General features: G+C 40.4%; 1 protein-coding gene and 1 pseudogene across 1 annotated transcript in view; one reads left to right on the plus strand and one right to left on the minus strand.

Moving 5' to 3' along the window:
• OVCH1 (ovochymase 1) overlaps nucleotides 1–18,434 on the plus strand; it is a 109,217-nt gene that overhangs the window by 87,033 nt on the left and 3,750 nt on the right. The window contains 4 exon segments of the mRNA XM_027771127.1: nucleotides 1,718–1,942; nucleotides 8,910–9,083; nucleotides 12,719–12,986; nucleotides 15,332–15,492. Coding sequence (XP_027626928.1) covers nucleotides 1,718–1,942; nucleotides 8,910–9,083; nucleotides 12,719–12,986; nucleotides 15,332–15,492 — 828 coding nt within the window.
• LOC102481180 (geminin-like) lies at nucleotides 4,448–5,078 on the minus strand (annotated as a pseudogene).

Consider the following 18,434-nt stretch of genomic DNA (forward strand, 5'->3'; position numbering starts at 1 on the left):
CGAGATAGCCATTACACCACCTGCTGTTCCTGGTTTCTTGCTTTCTGTCTCTGTCTCTGTCTCTCTCTTTCTGGCGAGCGCACACACCCTATAGCAAAAACCTCTCCAAAAAAAAAAACCTTTCAGATGACCTGATAACAGTTGCTATATAATGAAATATGAGCTCATTAATTTTCTTAGTATCAGACTTGGGGCAAACTAGGCAGCGGAGAGTGAATGTGTAGCTGTAGCTCCTTACTTCATGAACAGAAGAAAACGACATCTTCTTTGCTTTAGGGACTCCTTCTAGCTATTTGAGTCTTTTCATTGCCATTCTTCATTTTATTGCTTTTTGACTATGTGCTATTTTTCTTCATTGAATCATTGCATTGTGATAATTACAGTGATAGTGATGAAGTAAATCATTTTGGGATGGTCTCAATTTTAGCTTTGATAATAGCAAGAATATTTAAAGTAGGCCCAAATGTTACTAAATTGATTTTTTTTTTTTTTGGTATAGTAGCTTTCTGGCCCTGTGACCCTTAATATCCTAGTTTCCATTATCTAAGAGTCCAAATTTCCTTACCTTATAAATGTTCATAATTAGAATTTTATATAGTGTAAAGCCAGACTTTAAGAATATGTGATTTGGGAACAGCAGATGGCGTAATAGTTACATCACTGGGTTCTCACATAGTCAACCATTGTTTGAGTCCCAGACCCGGCAACTTAAAACTCATACCAGGCAAGTGCATGCATGCCCAAAATCCCAAGGAAAAGGGATTGCAGCATGGCTATCCCCTCTGGGGGGAATGACTTTTCACTGTCTCTCTGGTGAGCATGTGCACCCTAAGCAAAAAAATCTCTTACAAAAAAAAATATATATATATATGATTTAAGGGCCAGCAGGTGGCATAATGGTTAAGGCACTAGATCCCACATGGCCAGCTCTGCGGTTCAAGTCCAGACCTGGCAGCTTGCAAACATGCCTGGCACTTGTGCATGCATGCCCCAAATCCCAAGGAGACAATGGAGGAGAAGCAGTCCCCCTCCGGTGGGATGATTTCTCACTTTTCCTTTCTCTGTCTCTTTCCAGTGAGTACCTGCACCTTATGGCAAAAATCAAAAAAAGAATATGTAATTTATCTGGAGAGTTAGTCTAACCAAGCACCGAGATCCACTTGTCAACCTGCTTGCCTTGTTCCCCACTCAAGTTCCTTGGCATTGACGCTATCTTTTACTGTGTTTGTGGGGGAAATGAGAGCTTACTGTAACACTTGCAAACTTAGGGAAGTTTAAAAAGTCTTGGAACACATCTGTCAAATGTCAAGTGTCAGTTTATTCATCTATATGCTCAAAATGATTCTACCTATTTCTCATAATTATGAAACTTAAATAAGATCATGTATTAAATATGAGCACCAAGACTACATTCAAATATAGATATGGGGTGATTCAGTGGGTTGACACTGGAGTGATTAGTGGTTCATAGGCCATGAGGTAAGGTCAAAGCACTTCAGTGTTTTGGGGAAGGACAGGGTGGGGTCAGTTTTTCAGAACAAAAGTCTTTCAAACCTTGTGTCAATACACGTAAGGAACTATGGCTACAGAGAAACAGCGATAGAAATTAATAAAATTACACTCCAGTTTTTCAGTGACCTAGTTATAGACGTTACAACTAGATCCAAGAAGTAACCCAACTGGATTATTATGATAATTTCTTTTCTTTTTGCCTCAGGTTGTCCGGTATTGGATTTGATTCCAGTTAGTTTTGTTGAGATCACCTCTCTCCACTACCCTAACTTTTATCCTAACATGCTGAATTGCACTTGGACTTTTCATTCCATGTCAGGAAATAAAATAAAGGCAGTGATTAAAGACTTCATAACAGAAGAATCTTGGAACTGTGAATGGGATTATGTCAATATTTATGATGGACCAGATCAGCAATCAAGATTACTTGGTAAATTGATCTTTCTCAAATGGCCTGTCTTAAGTGGCAGGAAGTATTCATATAAGGTACATACATAGAAAACATGACCAGCATCTGTCTTGGAAATAATGTCATTTGTTCTAAGTGTCTTCTCATCAGATTCTGCATCACAATCCTGGAGTGTCCTGGATTGTGATGAGTGTGAGACCCCACATGGATCTTGACCCCGTAACCCTAGCTGTTGGTCTTTAATCCAGTGAGTTCTATCTCATTTTGCTGTTAGGAAACACTAATTTTGTTTTCCTGCAAAGGTCATATGTTTTAAGAACTTTCATTTTCTGAAGTTCATTTTTAGGTAACTTGATTGAACTCTTTTTAATTTATTTTTTCCTCATTGTTAGCAGTGTCATGGCTCATCCTCACAGGCATGGCTTGTTTTAGGCCTTGTGTAAATTTAAAAGGGGGAAAGGTCAATTATCTTGAATAATCTTTAACCACGTGGTATCCATCATGCATGACATTCATGCTTGATATCTGGTAATAGTCTGTTCTGAGACTTCACTCATACCAGGAAACTTTTCCAAAGATTTTGTAATCCAATATTGCATCATCTTCCCCTGTCTTCCAGTTCTGCCACTCTACCCTTTTATCTTGTTCTAATCTGTTAGGTGCTGTCGCAATCCATTTATCACAAAGAGCAAGAGAAGAGTTTTTGTTGCTATCTAATATTTCCAGAGACTTTGACCGTCTCCTGTAATGCTCCCAGATTTATAACACCAACAAATTTAGTGTTTTGTGTTAAAGTTCTAAAGTTACCCAGCTTTTTTATCAGTGACTTTGATCCCTCTAAAGGATTCTAAAGCAATTAGAGTGTAGGGGAGGGGAAGATACAAATGCTCAAGTTCTTCCTTCTCCTTAAAGTAACATGTCTCTGTAGCACACGATTCTGAAACCTTTACTCTTGTCAATTCTGTTTAGTCAAAGACCCTGGGAACATATGTGTAGTTGATCAAATTGGATTTATTACTCATTACAGAGAGAGAGAGAGAACACAACACTGTAGAAAATCATGAGGTGTCCCAGTAAAAGGGTATTAGGAAGGAGCTACGATAGGCTTTGGGCTTTGGATAATTTTGGACAGGGTCTCAGAAAATAGACTTTGTTATGGATTGGTTGCTGTCAGGAATCGGGGCGATTTTGGCTATCCCAATCGTAGAGAGATCTGACTAGGGTGAAGATAAAACTGTGCTTGGTGAAGAGGTAACACTCCCTCTTTTAGCCAAGAACGGGGGATGTTTGGTATTTTGGTGGTTGCACCTGGCCTTGTTTCTGTCTCCCTTGGTCAGGAACTCACAGTGTCCTGTCTGATGTTGATACTCTGTGATCTTGTTTATATCCAACAGAGCAATATGGTCTAGCAGCGAGCTTCAGAGCCATGTCTGGATGTCAGGACTACTTTTCTCTTTCTCATTCTTTAATATTCTCCAATCTGGTAACATAATTCTTTTTTAAAAGTTCTGATTAATTAAATTTCAGAGATGTCATAGGATTACAAATCAGACAACTCATATCTTTTTTTTTTTTCTTTCTTTTTCAATTTGCCAGTGAGACACAGAGAGAGAGGAAAAGGGATAAAGCACCCCCTCCACTGGGCATGGTCATGCTGTAATTCCCTCGTCTTACATTTCCCCATCCCATTGGGATTTTGAGCACAAGTCATGTGTGCCTGGCATGTTTTTCAAGCTGCTAGGGCTCGGATTTGAACTGCGGTTGGCCATGTGAAATCCAGCTCCTTTAACTACCAGGCCACAGGGCCAACTCCTAATGTGATGTGATGTGAGGAAATACACATTTGTTTGAGAGGTCATACAACTTTATTTCAATGACACGTATAATTTCCATAAGGATTTTTGAATTATTGGATATAGAAACCCACTGCCACTCTAAAACCCATAAAGGCTTTTATCTTGTTTTAGCCTTTTTGGGATGCTGTAACAAATACCATAAACTGGGTCACTTACATGCAGCAAATATTTATTTCTTACAACTTTGCAGGCTGAAAAGTCTAAAGTCCAGGTGTTGGAAGGTTCAGCGTCTGGAGAGGGCATTTCATTGGAAAAGGCATTCTCCCTGGATCCATCCTCACATGCTAGAAGGGCCAAGGTGGCTTTTTGAGGCCTTTCTCACCTTTCTTGGGACTCTTTCCTGAATCTGTTGTCTCAAGGTACCCTCAGTCTCACTTCCTCAATAATGTGGACCCCTGTTCAAATGTTACCTTATCTTTTTTTTTTCTTGAAATTTTAAGTTTATTTATAATATACACAAGCCATGCCTGACAACTAGGAAAATACTATTTACATAAAACATTGTAGATTTAAAATACACAGTATTTGTATTTTAATACAATAGGGCCCCAGGAGTCAAACTAAGTTTTATTCCAGACTGTGCATTATATAGTTTATTCGCTCTGCTACAAAGAACTACAATGGAGGTGAACTTTGGCAGTCAATACCTCACATCAAATAGTAATGAACTTCATATGCACGGCTTGGCATCTGTAGATGAAGATATGGTTTCTTCAGCATGCATGCCAGTTTCTGAATCTTCCACTTCAGAATCCTCGCCAGTTTCTTCTTCAGAATCAAATTCTTGACTATCCGGGGAGTCAAAGTTGTTCAGAGGTTCACCGGTCAGTCTCTCGATGACCTCCACCACATACTGCGTGTGCTCTGCTACTTGTGCCAGTTCCTTGTTCTCCTCCTTCAAGCGGGCAATTTCACTGTCCTTCTGCTCAATTTCTTCATGAAGTTTCTTGTTTTCCTGAAGTGCTTCATAGAGAGCCTCCTCCACTTTTCTGCCACTTCTTTCCAATACTGAGAAGATAGATTCTCTCTAATCATAAGATCAAAAGCTTCTTGGGTGACACCTTGGAGATTTTTATTTTCACTGTATTCTGAACCGGCAACAGCCCTAGAGCTGAAAGTCTTAGCTGGTAACTAGTCATTCCGATGTTTCCTTTTGGATAAGCTTTTGGACAACTTGTCTTCTATTCCAACAAGAGAGCCCGCTGCGGAAGCCTGCATCATCTTAGAGTTCTTCTCGGGACGGAGCTGTTCTTGGCATTCTCTTTCGCTTCTTCTTGTTCCTGCTTCATACTGGGGTTCATTGTGCTGCTGCAGCTGGTGGGGCACAGAGAGTGGCAGAGATGAGCATTCCTGTTACCTTATCTTAAGCCTCTTCTGTCACAGTGCCTATGAGACCAGCAGGTAAGGTGCTGGACTCCCACGTGGTCAACCGCACTTTGAGTCCTGAACCCAGTGGCTTGAAACTCGCGCTGGGCGTGTGTGTGTGTGTGTATGTATGCCCAAGATCCCAAGAAGAGAGTGGAGAAGAAGGGATTGCGAAGTGACCATCCCTCCTAGAAGGTATTTCTTGCTTTCTGTCTCTCTGTCTCTCCAGTGAGCACACACACCCTAGCAAAAATCTCTCTCTCTCCAAAAAAGAAACAAGGTCTAGATAGCCCCCCTCTGCCTTTTCTTGGCATCTAACATGACTTGTTATCTGTCTCTTACACCACAGGGAAAATTTCCTAAGAGCAAGATTTAATCACTCTTTCTCTCTCTTTTAAAAATTTGCCAGAGATGGTGTACTTGCTGGAAAGAGACAAAAAGGGAGAAAATGGGAAATCACCCTATGGGGGAGATGGCTGTGCTATAATCCCTTCTCCTTCATTCTCCTCTTGATATTTTGGACATGCACACCCAGGTGCTCAGCACATTCTTCAAGCTGCTGGACCTGGGACTCAAACCACAATCAGCCATGTGGAATCCAGCTGCCTTAACCTCCATGTCACCAGTTGGCCCTAGCAGGGAAATAGTAACAGAGTTGGAAAGAGAAAGGAGATGGTGACGTAGAAAGTGATATGTTTGAAATAAAATACTTGAGGCATCAAATGATTACAAATATGAAGCAGTGACTAAAGAATTAAAATACAAAGGAAATCACGGTGCCATTGCATGGTCAAATCTAACGTCAGCATTTAGCTGGCATGTGCCAGCTCCATCTCCTAAGAGCATCATAGTTGATGTGCATTGTGATTGGTTATTGCCTGTTCTGGTTATTAAATATTTTGAATATTATCCTTGGTCAAGCCAGGATATGCTGACAAACTGGAACACATCCAGGGAGCATAATGACTAGGAAGCTGTAGTGTGTGGACACCTTGGAGAAGAGAGAAGAGAAAAAGATCACAATATCTTGGAACCAGCGGTTGGAGTAATGACTATGTCACTGGACTTCCATGTAGTCGACTGTGGTTAGAGCCTCGGATCTGGTGGCTTAAACTAACACCGGGCATGTGTGCGTATATGCCCAAGATCCCAAGAGGAGAATGGAGGAGAAGGGATTGCAGAGTGGCCATCCCCCCCCGGGGGGGGTGATTTCTCGCTTTCTGTCTCTGTCTGTCTTTTTGGCAAGCGCACGTGCCCTATAGCAAAAGACTTCTCAAAAAAAAAAAAAAAAAAAAGATCACAACATCCTTTTTAAATATTTATGAAATTCGAATATAGAATCTCTCGGGCCATGCATGAAACTTACTCTACTTACCATTGTCTAGTAGTTATTATTTACCACTATTCAAGCATAGTCCTAAAACTCACTCTTCTAGTTTTCTTAACAATCTTAGGGAGGTGAGTTATATTATCCTTGGTTTGAATTTGAGGAAAGCTAGTTGCATAAGGATTGGATAAATTGCCCTTAGTGACATAGCTAATCTATAGAAAAAGTGAGATTTAAACCCAGGCCCTCTGTGTTCTTGGCCACTATACTCAGTGGTAGTCATCACATAGATGGCTTTTGAATCAGTGTGAAGAACAGTTACAAAAGCTCCTAACTTTCCTGTTATATCTGCAGGGCTGGTAATCAATTGGGTTATTTTATTGAGTCATTGGAAAAGTCATGACATTTTTACATCAAAAAACATGAAAAAATACATCATGACTTTTCCGATGACCCAACAGAAAGAACTCTGTTAGATGAGAGGTTGAGCTAAGTGACCCCCCAAAGTCTGAATTTACACTAGCCCCTTACCTCACCCAGCTTAAAAAAAATCACCAAAAGATGTATGATTCTCCAGAGAGAGAGAGAAAGTGAGAAAGCACCCCCTGTGGTACATGTCACACCACAATCCCTTCTCCATTTTTCCGTTCAGGATTTTGGGCACACATGCATGCAGTTGGTGCCTATTACAAGTGGCTGGGTCTGGCACTTGAACCTCGTGGTTGTCCATGTGAGATTCAGCTGACTTAGCTATAAGTCATGGGCTTGCTCCAAACCTACAGATCTTATAAATGTGTCATCTGTATTTCTGTCTAAGTTCTTAAGAGAACCAAGGATTGAACCATTTGTATATACACCACTGAGACCTTCCTTCCAGGGTGACATTTCTTATATAGTTATTTAGTCAGCTGTGGAACTTCCTAGTTACATAATTACCTACTTACCATTTCTATCTGTTCATTTGGATATCATTAGACACTTTATTAAATGCTTCACTGAAGTCAAGATTCATTAAGTTTGTCTTATTCCCTCTAGTCACTATCTAATTAGCTCTTTTAAAAAACTGAAATTAGGTTAATTTAATTTGGCATAGAAAGGATGCCATGCTGACTTCGTGTCCACTGATTCCTTCTCCAAGTGTTCACAAACCATCTGTTTAATGATTTGTTAAATTTTGCTTAGGTGCGTTTGTTTAATAGATATTTATAATAATTTATAAATACTAATTGATTTAATCCTATGTAAGGATTATCTTTATCTCCGTTTCACACATGCAAAAATTGAGGTATAGAGAGGGGTTAAGGCTGGCCAAGAGTTAATAAATGACAGAGCAGGTCCAAACCAGCAACTGGAGTGGAATATGTACCTCTTAGCACTAAGCCATGTTCCACTGGTAAGTGACCTTGGGCATTCCCTATGGCTCTGTTTTCTCTGTCTCTTACTCCCATAGCCCAAAACTCCCACACCCAACACCCTTCAGACTCCTTTTTGAAGACTAAGTAACATTTTTTTTCCATTTTCATTATTTTCAAACTTCCAGGGTATTTGTTGACTCTACCAGAATTCCTTATTTAACACTGTACATCCCCAAAGTTTCCTGACTCTTCCAGCTCGCCACACAGTGTCTTTGAGGATAAGAACAATGTGGAGATGAACTATCCCCCACCTTTCTTAGATTTCTGTGTTAACATTACCTTGGAGATACATCAATAGCATATCACTGTTTTATTTCAGGAGAAGTTTTGTAGAGAGAGAGAGTTTTGCTAGAGGGTGTGTGCACTCGCCGGAGAGACACAGAGAGACAGAAAACAAGGAATCAGCTCCCCAGGGACATGACCATGCTGCAATTTCTTCTCCATTCTCCTTGTGTGGTTGGAGTACCTGACCTAAGTTTCAAGTGACAAGGTCTGAGACTTGAGTTGTAGTCAGCCATATGGGAGTCCAGTGCCTTAACCACTATGCCATCTGTTGGCTCCCTGGAAGAATTTTAATTACAACAAACGTGCAGAAAAATTACAGCAAATATTTTGTCACTATTAGGATAGTTTTTGTGCCAACTTTTGTGTTTCTGAGTCAGTAAAGAGTCACTAGTATCTTGTATTTGGGCAGCCTGTCCCAACACTTTAGTTTTTCTATCCATTTATCTTCACCAACATGCCTAATCTCTCCCACTTTTAAGATCACAGATTGCCGTGAAGCTGTGTGCATTTTCACAGGAAGTGCTAACCCAGTCTGTTCTACTTGATCCGTTAAAAATCTATACTCTTTCACTGCTATACTCAAGTCATGAGTTCCATTCTACAAATCTTGATCTTACTTTTTTGAAAATCATTCCTTTTTAATATTATCAGTTCGGAACATGATGTTATCTCTTTGCCTTCTTTCAGTTATGTCTGCACAAGAGAAGCACTTTAATTATCAGTTCTCTCTCCCATTGCAGCTCATGTATGTGCTTCTAAGGAAGAATTGGTTTTGGTATCCAGCGGTGCTTACCTGACTGTGCATTTTAAGACTGATGAGTCTGTGGGAGAAAGAGGTTTTAAACTTACCTTGGAAGAGATGATTCAGAAGCAATCACTGGAAAGCTATATTGGGAGCCCCTTGACTATCAATGGTAAGTAGCTGTATGAAAATGCTTATTAATGTTTACTGGGGAGCGGTGATGGTACAACAGCAAAGCAAGACTCTCTGGGAGACAGACCAATGTGGGAAGGTTGACAGTTCACTTTTGGAGACTTCCCTAGGTACACTGGGATATGTGTGACTGTGATCTGGTCTCTCTCTCTCTTTCTCTCTCTCTTTTTCTCATTCTTCTATGTATCTCTCACTCATGAAATAAACAGATAAACTTTTAAAAAGTGTATTAAGGCAGGTACCACATACACTTTACAGTAGAATCTGGGAAAGCATTGTTTTTGTTTTTGTTGTTGTTGTTATTATTGTTATCATTTATATTTTTGCCATAGGGCACATGTGCTCACTGCAGAGAGACAGAGAGAAAGGTAATGAAAGGGAAAGTGAGCAATCACCCACTGGGGGGGAAATGGCCATGCTGTAGTCCCTTTTCCTCCATTCTTCTCCTGGGATTCTGAACATGCACACACATGCACCTCATGTGATTTTCAAGCCTCCAGGTCTAGGACTTGAACTGCAGTCAGCCACTGGGAGTTCTGCACCTCAACCATCATGCCACCTGCTGGTCCCACCATTGGTTCAGGGCCATTAGTAGTGACACTGCTCTAATACTGAAAACAGGTATCTTTCATTTCAAGCTATTCCTTAAGGCATGAGACCGATAGTTCCAAATTGATCATCTGAGGTAATAAAGTCAGATGGAGTGTGTGTGTATTATTTTTACTTAAGTAATGATAAACACAAAAGTCAGTCAACTGCTATTTAAATGATCCAGTGAGGGCTTTCGAGTTGAAAGAAACATGAAATGCATAACACAGACATAAATATAATTATTCTGCTTATCCAGTCTACTTTTAAGTCAGCATTTAGTAAGTTGTGCCTAAAATTTAACAACTCAATGAATCTGTTAGTAGGAAACTCTCTTGATTTGATTGTTATTCTGGGCAGAATTCTATTAACCTGCAGTGAAAGTTCTTCACGTTACTTTGTCTTTTTTTTTTTTTTTTTTTTTTTTTTTTTTTTTTTTTTGCAATAGGGCACGCGCGCTCACAAAAAAGACAGAGACAGAGAGACAGAAAATGAGAATTCACTCCCCAGGAGCATGGCCATGCTACAGTTCCTTCTCCAAGGATAGTCATACTCCTCCAGTCTCTTCTCGGGATCTTGGGCATACATGCACATGTGCCCAGCTTGAGTTTAAGCCACTGGTTCCGGGACTTGAACCATAGTCAACTACATGGGAGTCCAGTGACAGAGCCATTACGCCAACTACTGGTCCCCTACTTTATCTTTTTTAAGCCAGAGGAATGAATGGGGTTCTCTGAAAAATCCTTCATATGAGTTGTAAACTAGTGAACCACATCATCCCACAGAGGAGACTTTGCATTGTTCAAGACGGGTTCACTTAATTAACTCTTTTTCTGTCTCCCTTTCTTGCTTTCCATTTTTTCTCCCAGGAGGCATGTGCATTCATTAGAGAAAGAGAGAGAGAAATTGCCTCCTTACAGGGTATAGTCATGCCACAATCTTTTTCCTCCATTTCTCCATCCAGTCAGGATGTGGACACACGTGAGAATGTGCCCATCATGGTTTTCAAGCCATCAGGATCAGGATTCAGTTTGCGATGGGCCATGTGGGATCCAGCTCTCCATGCACAGTGCTAACTGTCTCATCATAGGCTCGCCTCTTTCCATCATCACACCTCTAAGCTGACCCTTTATTCTAGAGTAAAAATAACAATGCTGCCTCATTTTTTGAAAGTATTTCTTTTTTGTAAGTTGAATATTAATAAAATATTGCTATTATACATGTATACAGCCCAAAGGTCTAAGAGAAACCAGATATTCTGTGGATTAAAATCTAGCCTTACTGGGCCAGCAGGTGGCATAGCCGTTGAAGCACTGGGCTCCCCTATAGTTACCCATGGTTCAAGTCCAAATCCAGTATGTTGACACTCACATTGGACCCGTGTCATGCCTGTCCAAAATCACTAGAAGAAATAGAAGGGATTGAGGCATGGCCAGGTCCCTCGGGGGTGATTTCTTATTTTCTTTTTCTCTGGTGAGCACATGCACCTGATAGCAAAAGTCTGTGAAAAAAAATTAAAATAAAAAAATCTACCATTAAACTTAAGGTAGCAAAAATAATTTTGAATAAATACTTTTGCATGTTTTCTTCCTAATATCTAGAAAAGTTATAATTTTGAAGAATTTGCTTATTTTTTGGCACATATATTTAAAAGAAGGAGGAGATTTATACATATTTGACAAGAAAGTAAAAAAGTTGTGATCAATTATATCAAACACAAAGACATTATGGTAGAAACTTTTCATTGTAAATAAATTTCTGATGTAAAGTAAAAATCTTCAATAAGGCATTTAACAAGTGAGCATATCTTTTACTTTCCAAATTATATGTGTATTAAGAAGCTTAATTTTCTTCATATTGGAAGATATCCCTACTCAGCAAGTAACATGTTGTTAAAGGTGTTGGACACCTACACGGTTGTGATTCAAGTCCCAGGACTAATGGCTTGGAAAATCACACCAAGTGCATGTGTGTATGTGCCCAAAATCCCAAGAGGAGAATGGAGGAGAAGGGATTGCAGCATGGCCATCACCTCTGAGGGAGGTGATTTCTCACTTTCCCTCTTTCTGTCTCTCTCTGCCTAATGCATGTGCATTATGGCAAAAAACAAACACACAAACAAAAAACAAACCTTAAAAATAAAAATACTGAGAATGGAATAAAGAGTGTTATATGGGAACCAGCAGTTAGTGTAATGGCTATGTCGCTGGACTCCCACGTAGTCGACCGTGGTTCACATCCCGGACCCGGTGGCTTAAATCTCACGCCGGGCGCATGTGCGTGCGTGCCCAAGATCCCGAGAGGAGAATGGAGGAGAAGGGATTGCAGCGTGACCATCCTCCCTGGGGGGTGATTTCTCGCTTTCTATCTCTATGTCTCTTTCTGTCTGTCTGGTGAGCACACACGCCCTATAGCGAAAACTTCTGCAAAAAAAAAAAAAGAGTGTTATAAATAAAAAAAATCTTTAATGTATATATTTCTTATTTGTGTAGTATAAAGTATTTCGAAATATCTAGATAAATATGGTGAGATAACACAAATAATGCTGCAGAAAGAACAAGGTCTAATACTTTTATATTGGGTGCAATATTTTTCTTTTTTTTGAAAGTCAGTGTACCTTCTGAATTTTCTAAAGATGCATATATTAATACTTTAGCTAATGTTATGGAACTACTTATTCTAAAAGTAGTACAAGGCCCAACCATGGTAGCACACTGTGCTATTGCTTGGGAAGCTGGAAGCTGCATGAGAGGTCTGGGTTCAGTTCTCGGGCCAACCTGAACACACTGGGTACATTTGTACACACTGTAATCCTAATGGATTAAGAAGCCAGGGCTGGCACACTGTGACACAGTGAGATCATGCCCTCTACCCCCCCAAAAAAAGAAAGTACTGGAAAAGATAAAGGTCTCCATCTTAGGAGGAATTCTGACTCTGAATCTATGAAAGAAATAATAGCTCCACTGTGAGATTATAGTAGACTTTCATAAGCATGCTAATCTAAAGTTTTGTTGTTTCTTTCCTAAGATAAGGCAGTAGAAACTAATACAGGCAGCTGGCCGACCGGAGACAAATGTGGAGTTCCAGTCGTTGACCCATTTCTAATGGAAAAGTCTGAAGGAAGTGTCCATGTGCAGCCAGCCATCCTGGGGGAGCCCAGGATGGTTGGTGGCCGAGCTGCACCTGCAATGTCATGGCCCTGGCTGGTCAGCCTGTGGCACCAAGGGCAGCATTACTGTGGAGGCGCCCTGATCGGGAGGCAGTGGGTCCTCACAGCCGCGCACTGCAGCTTCAGGTATGTGTCTGTGGTGCAATGGCTCTGAGGCTGTTCCAGTGCTCATGGTGGGTGGGCTTCCTCTGCTTTCCCCAGATGATGAGAAACATGTAGCTTTAAGCCCCCACTGATACAGTCCCCAGCTTCTAAAATAACAAACATGAACAACAAACACAATGAAATTTTCTGTACTTCACCAACACACTTAATTTTAAAAGCTGTTTCCTGCTTCCAGGTGTTTCTTTAATAAGTAACTCAGTGTTCCCCCTTCTTTCCTCATCTATGAAATGAAGATAATGATATCTTAACAATGTTGCATTAGTCACTGAACACAGGACCTAGAACACTGAAATTGCTCAACTGTGGATTCTTTCGTTGTTGTGTTCTCCTTTGCTGACTCATCATCATACCTACTTGTCCCAGCAATCTGAAGTTTTGAAGGATGTTGAATTTACTTTCAAAGAAAAAATGGATTTGATTTCATCAGACTCTTGCAGCAATGTGATAGTGAAACTCTGGAAATTCTGTCCCCACTTAAAAGTTCCCCAGAACTTATTAGAAGTCTGATATTTTGGGGCCAACAGGTGGCATGGTGGTTAAGGTGCTGAGCTCCCACTCCAGATGACTGCAGTTGGAGTCACGGATTGGGTGACTTGAAACTCAGGCTGGGCATGTGTGTGTGCCTTTGCCCCCAATTTTTTTTTTTTTTTTTGAGAGGTTTTTGCTATAGGGCTCATGCGCTCACCAGATAGACAGAGAGAGACAAAGAGACAGAAAGCGAGAAATCACCCCCCAGGGGGGATGGCCATGCCGCAATCCCTTTTCCTCCATTCTCCTCTCGGGATCTTGGGCACGCACGCACACACGCACCCAGCATGAGTTTTAAGCCACTGGGTCCAGGACGCGAACCGTGGTCGACTACATGGGAGTCCAGCGACATAGCCATTATGCTTACTGCTGGTCCCTTTGCCCAAAATCTTGACAGGAAAACGAAGGAGAAGGGAATTGTGGCATGGCTATCTCCTTGTGTAGTGACTTCTCACTTTCTGTCTCTGTCTGCCTGGCAAACACACATATCCTATTGCAAAAATCTCTCTAAAAAAGTCTGATATTTAAAATATTTTTTAATTTCCAGAGTGTGTATGTACTTGTCAGAGAGACAGAGAAAGAGAGAGAGAGAAGAAGGCACCCTCCTTCCAGGATGGGGAATGGCCATGCCGCGATCTCTTTTCCTCTATGTCTCCATCCTGCTGTGATTTGGGTATGCGTGCATGCACACCTGGTGCTTTTGTTTGGTTTTTAATAGGGCTCAGTCACTCACATGAGAGACAGAGAGAGAGAAAGACAGTGAGAAATCACCCCCTGTGGAGGCAGATGGCCATGCTGCCATCCCTTCTCCGTTTTATTCATGGGATTTGGGGGGCACACACACACACAGACACACCAAGAATGATTTCCAAGCCACCATGTCCAGAACTCTAACCACAATCAGCCATGTGGGAGTTCAGTGCCTTAACCATCATGGACCTGCTGGTCCCATACCTGGTGTGTTTTTCAAGCCACCAAGGCCTGGATTTGAACCACAGTCAGTTGTGTGCCTTAACCACTCGTCTGTGAGCGTGGCCCTGATTTTTAAAATATTGGTTTCCCAGAAGTAGTAAGATGGTTGAGGCCACATGCCATGTCCCATAGCTGTATGATTAGATACAGTGTTTTGATGATCTCCAAAGTAGTTTTTATAATAAAAATATCTGCTCAAATAATTTGGCAAGTAAGACCCTTCAAAAATCACAACCTCATTTTCTTACCTTTGAGTATATAAATCAAGAAGGCATCCTTAATAAGGCAGTTTTTAGTCTTTTCAATATGCTCCAAATTATCTGGAGAGTTTGTCATAAATGGAATTTTAGAATCTTGGTGCTGAATTTTGATTTGCTAAGTTGCATCTGGGATTCTACGATTTTAATGCAATGTCAGATTTAGCACATGGGGTCCCTAGATAATTCTTTGAGAAACATTATATAAGGGGTAGAATAAATACAACTTTCAGGAGAGCTTTCGGTAACCATTATATAAGTATATAATGTGTAGTATTATGTTTAAAATAAAGCATAGAATTATTATCTTGAGGCACCATGAATCTTCATGTTTCGTTTGATGCAAGAAAGTGGTACGTTAAATTTTTTTTTTGCTCATTGAAGTTATTAACGAGAAACTCTTATGTTTTCAAGAATCCAAGGTAATAAATGTTTAATATAGAATAAGAATGTAAAAGGATATATTTTGGGTAATTATCAGAAATTACTATGGACTTGTGAAAAGTGGTATCTATTCTCCCCACCCCCCTTTTTTTCCCTTATGATAAGTACTATCACAGACAAGCTGGTAATAGGAAGAAGTTACCTCGGGAACCTAGGAAGTAGTGATTTGATACCAGTGAAAGCTGTATACACTCACCCTGGCTTCTCACAATTTCCTCCTAATGATGATCTATCATTGTTACGTCTGGAAAAACCCATCCAAATAGGTCAGTATGGGTAACTCTTTTCCACATTTTGAGCCTTTACCATGCAATTTATATCTTTCATCTTGCTTAGAAGTGCTCTATGTACTTTTTTAAAAAAAATTTTAAAGAATTATTTATTTGTTATTTTTTTTAATGGGATTTTAATAAAACAATTATTATTATTTCAATTTACTAGAGGGTATGTACACTCACCAGAGAGAGAGAGAGAAAGAGAGAGAGAGAGACAGAAAGTGGAAAAGCAAGCTGCCAGATTCCAAACTCAACCACGGTTTGGTCATGGGGAGTCCAGTGCCTCAACCACCACACCACCTGCTGTCCCTGCACCTTTGAAGTGATTATTTCAAAACTGTCTTACTTTTAAGCTACTTTCTTTCAAAGGCGAAATACCTGCATAAGCACCTTACTTTATACACATTTAATTGATGGAGGTCTAGAGGAGATTTGAAAGAGATTTGCTTTTAACCTTGTTCAATTTTTCTTCTCAGGTTTTTTTTTACGTCCTGTGAAATTATTCCATATATACAGACAGGAGTCTGAGCCATCAGATGTTCAACTTTCTGTATCTTCATGACTTAGTAAAATCTTGTCTAACGGTGACTTAAACCAAGGCTAGTGTGAACATTTAGTGGGGCCTCTGTTCCTCAGTTTTATGTATAAAGGGAACAAGGGCACCCTAACTGCCACTTAGCAGTGGTGGCCATTCTGTGAAAAAGCCCCTGGATTTCACATGCATGGGTTTCCATGAAATTGCAGGGCCCTGGAAAAGGTGTCTGACTCTTTAGCTGTTCCTCTACCAATAACCTTACTTTCCCCCTCTGTCTTCCCAGTGTGTTCCTCTGCAGACCCCGTCTTCGTTCAGTCTAGTGTTTGCTTTCTCTGCTCTTACAACTGGGACCGTGAACATGTCTAGGGCAGTGCTTTTACATCCTGGCTGCACATTGTAATCTCTTGGGCTGCTTCAAAACAAAACAACCTACAACTTGTAGGCCAGGCCACAAGTCTGGGATGCGTGGTACAGTTTACACAGGGGAAAATGACAACACTCTAAATGTTTACCAATGTGATTTAATTAATTTGGGTACATTCATTATCATGTCTTCTGAGTGCTATTGAAAAGAATGATGTAGTAGAGCTATATACAATGATCAAAAAAGATATGACCATAATGAAAACATTCAGAACAAGGAAAATGGCTGATTAAAAAGTAGAATGCAGGTTCCAACAGATGGCATAATGGTTACGTCACTGGACTCCCATGTACGTACTCAACCACGGTTCAAATCCTGGACCAGCAGCTAAACTCTCGTCAGGCATGTGCGCATAAGTGCCCCAGATCCCGAGAGGAGAAAGAATTATGGTGTAGCCATCCCCCAGCAGGGTGATTTCTTGCTTCCTGTCTGTCTTTCTCTATCTCTCCCATGATCGCATGCACCCTGTAGCAAAAATCTCTCTCACTCAAAAAAAAAAAAAAAAAGTGGAATGCATTAGTATGAGGAAAATGTTTCAGCTTGTGCAGGTCTGGCAGGAAATGATATGAGAGCACAGTGATGGGCTGTAAAAGCAGCGTAGAATAAGATTTAGAACCCATTGGCCCACGCGTACAGGCGAATTAGAAACAAAAGGACAAGGTACAAAGAGTTTTATACAATTTTATTGAGATAGTAAAAATGAACAAATTATGAAAATAAATGGCCCAGGAAAGCAAATCTACTGAAGCACTAAAATATGTGTAGTCTGGATAGAAATAAAGTCAAACAGCATGGGAAAATAAACCCGGGAGCACAGCATTGTGTGTGTGTGTTCCATGTACACACAGACATATGAACCCACAGTGGTTATCTATAAACACACTCTGGTGACTTAAAAGAGAGGAATATTGAAATGTATAAAGTGTCAACATCCTTTATGTTACCCTTCAGAATTAGATATAAAAATGCTTTTAAAACTGAAAGTACTACAAATGTATTTTTTTCCTATTCCTCATGTAGTAAGGTGGAAGAAAGAATGTAATCATGTCTTTTCAAATTGGATAGTCAGTACAGCATTATTTAAATTTTGCTGGGTTGCGGGGACCAGCAGATGATGTGGTGGTTAAGGCACTGGACACTCCCACATGGCCGACCGTGGTTCAAGTCCTGGATCTGATGGCTTGCTTTCTCACTTACTTTCTCTCTCTCTGGTCAAAATAAAATAAATGAATGAATAAATAAAATGAAAAATAAATAATTCTTTAAAAATTTTTTTGCTGGATTGCAAATTTTCAGGACAGCAAGAAGATGTCCTGGAGGCACATGGACAAAAAGGCAGATGTAGTTTAAAAAAAATGGTTATGAATTTAAAAATAAAGATCCTCCATCTCAGTGTCAGGTGTGTGTTCCTGTTGTCTTAGAGTGATATGAAAATACCTGTAGCAAACCGATATCATGTAAATTGGGATGGACTCCTCTGAGAAATTAATAGACAGTGTCTTCTGGAAGACATTTATTAAATCACAGGGTTAAACATAGTACTGGGGCCCAGCAGATGGTGTGGTAATTAAGGCACTGGACTTCCACATGGTGGACCACAGTTTGAGTCCCGGACCTAGTGGCTTGCTTTTTCACTTTCCCTTTCTTTCTCTCTCTGGTCTTTCTCTCTGGTCAAAATTAAAACAAATAGGAAACAGCAGTTAGCGTAATGGCTATGTCACTGGACTCCCACGTAGTCGACTGCGGTTCAAGTCCTGGACCCAGTGGCTTAAAGTCACGCCAGGTGCATATGCGTGCATGCCCAAGATCCCGAGAGGAGAATGAAGGAGAAGGGATTGCAGCATGGCCATCCCCTCTGGGGAGTGATTTCTTGCTTTCTATCTCTCTGTTTCTCTGGCGAGCGCACACGCCCTATAGCAAAAACCTCTCCAAAAAAAAAAAAAAGAAAAAAAAAAAAAAAAAATGGGAAATAAC

Source organism: Tupaia chinensis, unplaced genomic scaffold (genome assembly GCF_000334495.1).
Source record: "Tupaia chinensis unplaced genomic scaffold, TupChi_1.0 Scaffold000028_1, whole genome shotgun sequence".
In the NCBI taxonomy this organism is placed as follows: Eukaryota; Metazoa; Chordata; class Mammalia; order Scandentia; family Tupaiidae; genus Tupaia; species Tupaia belangeri.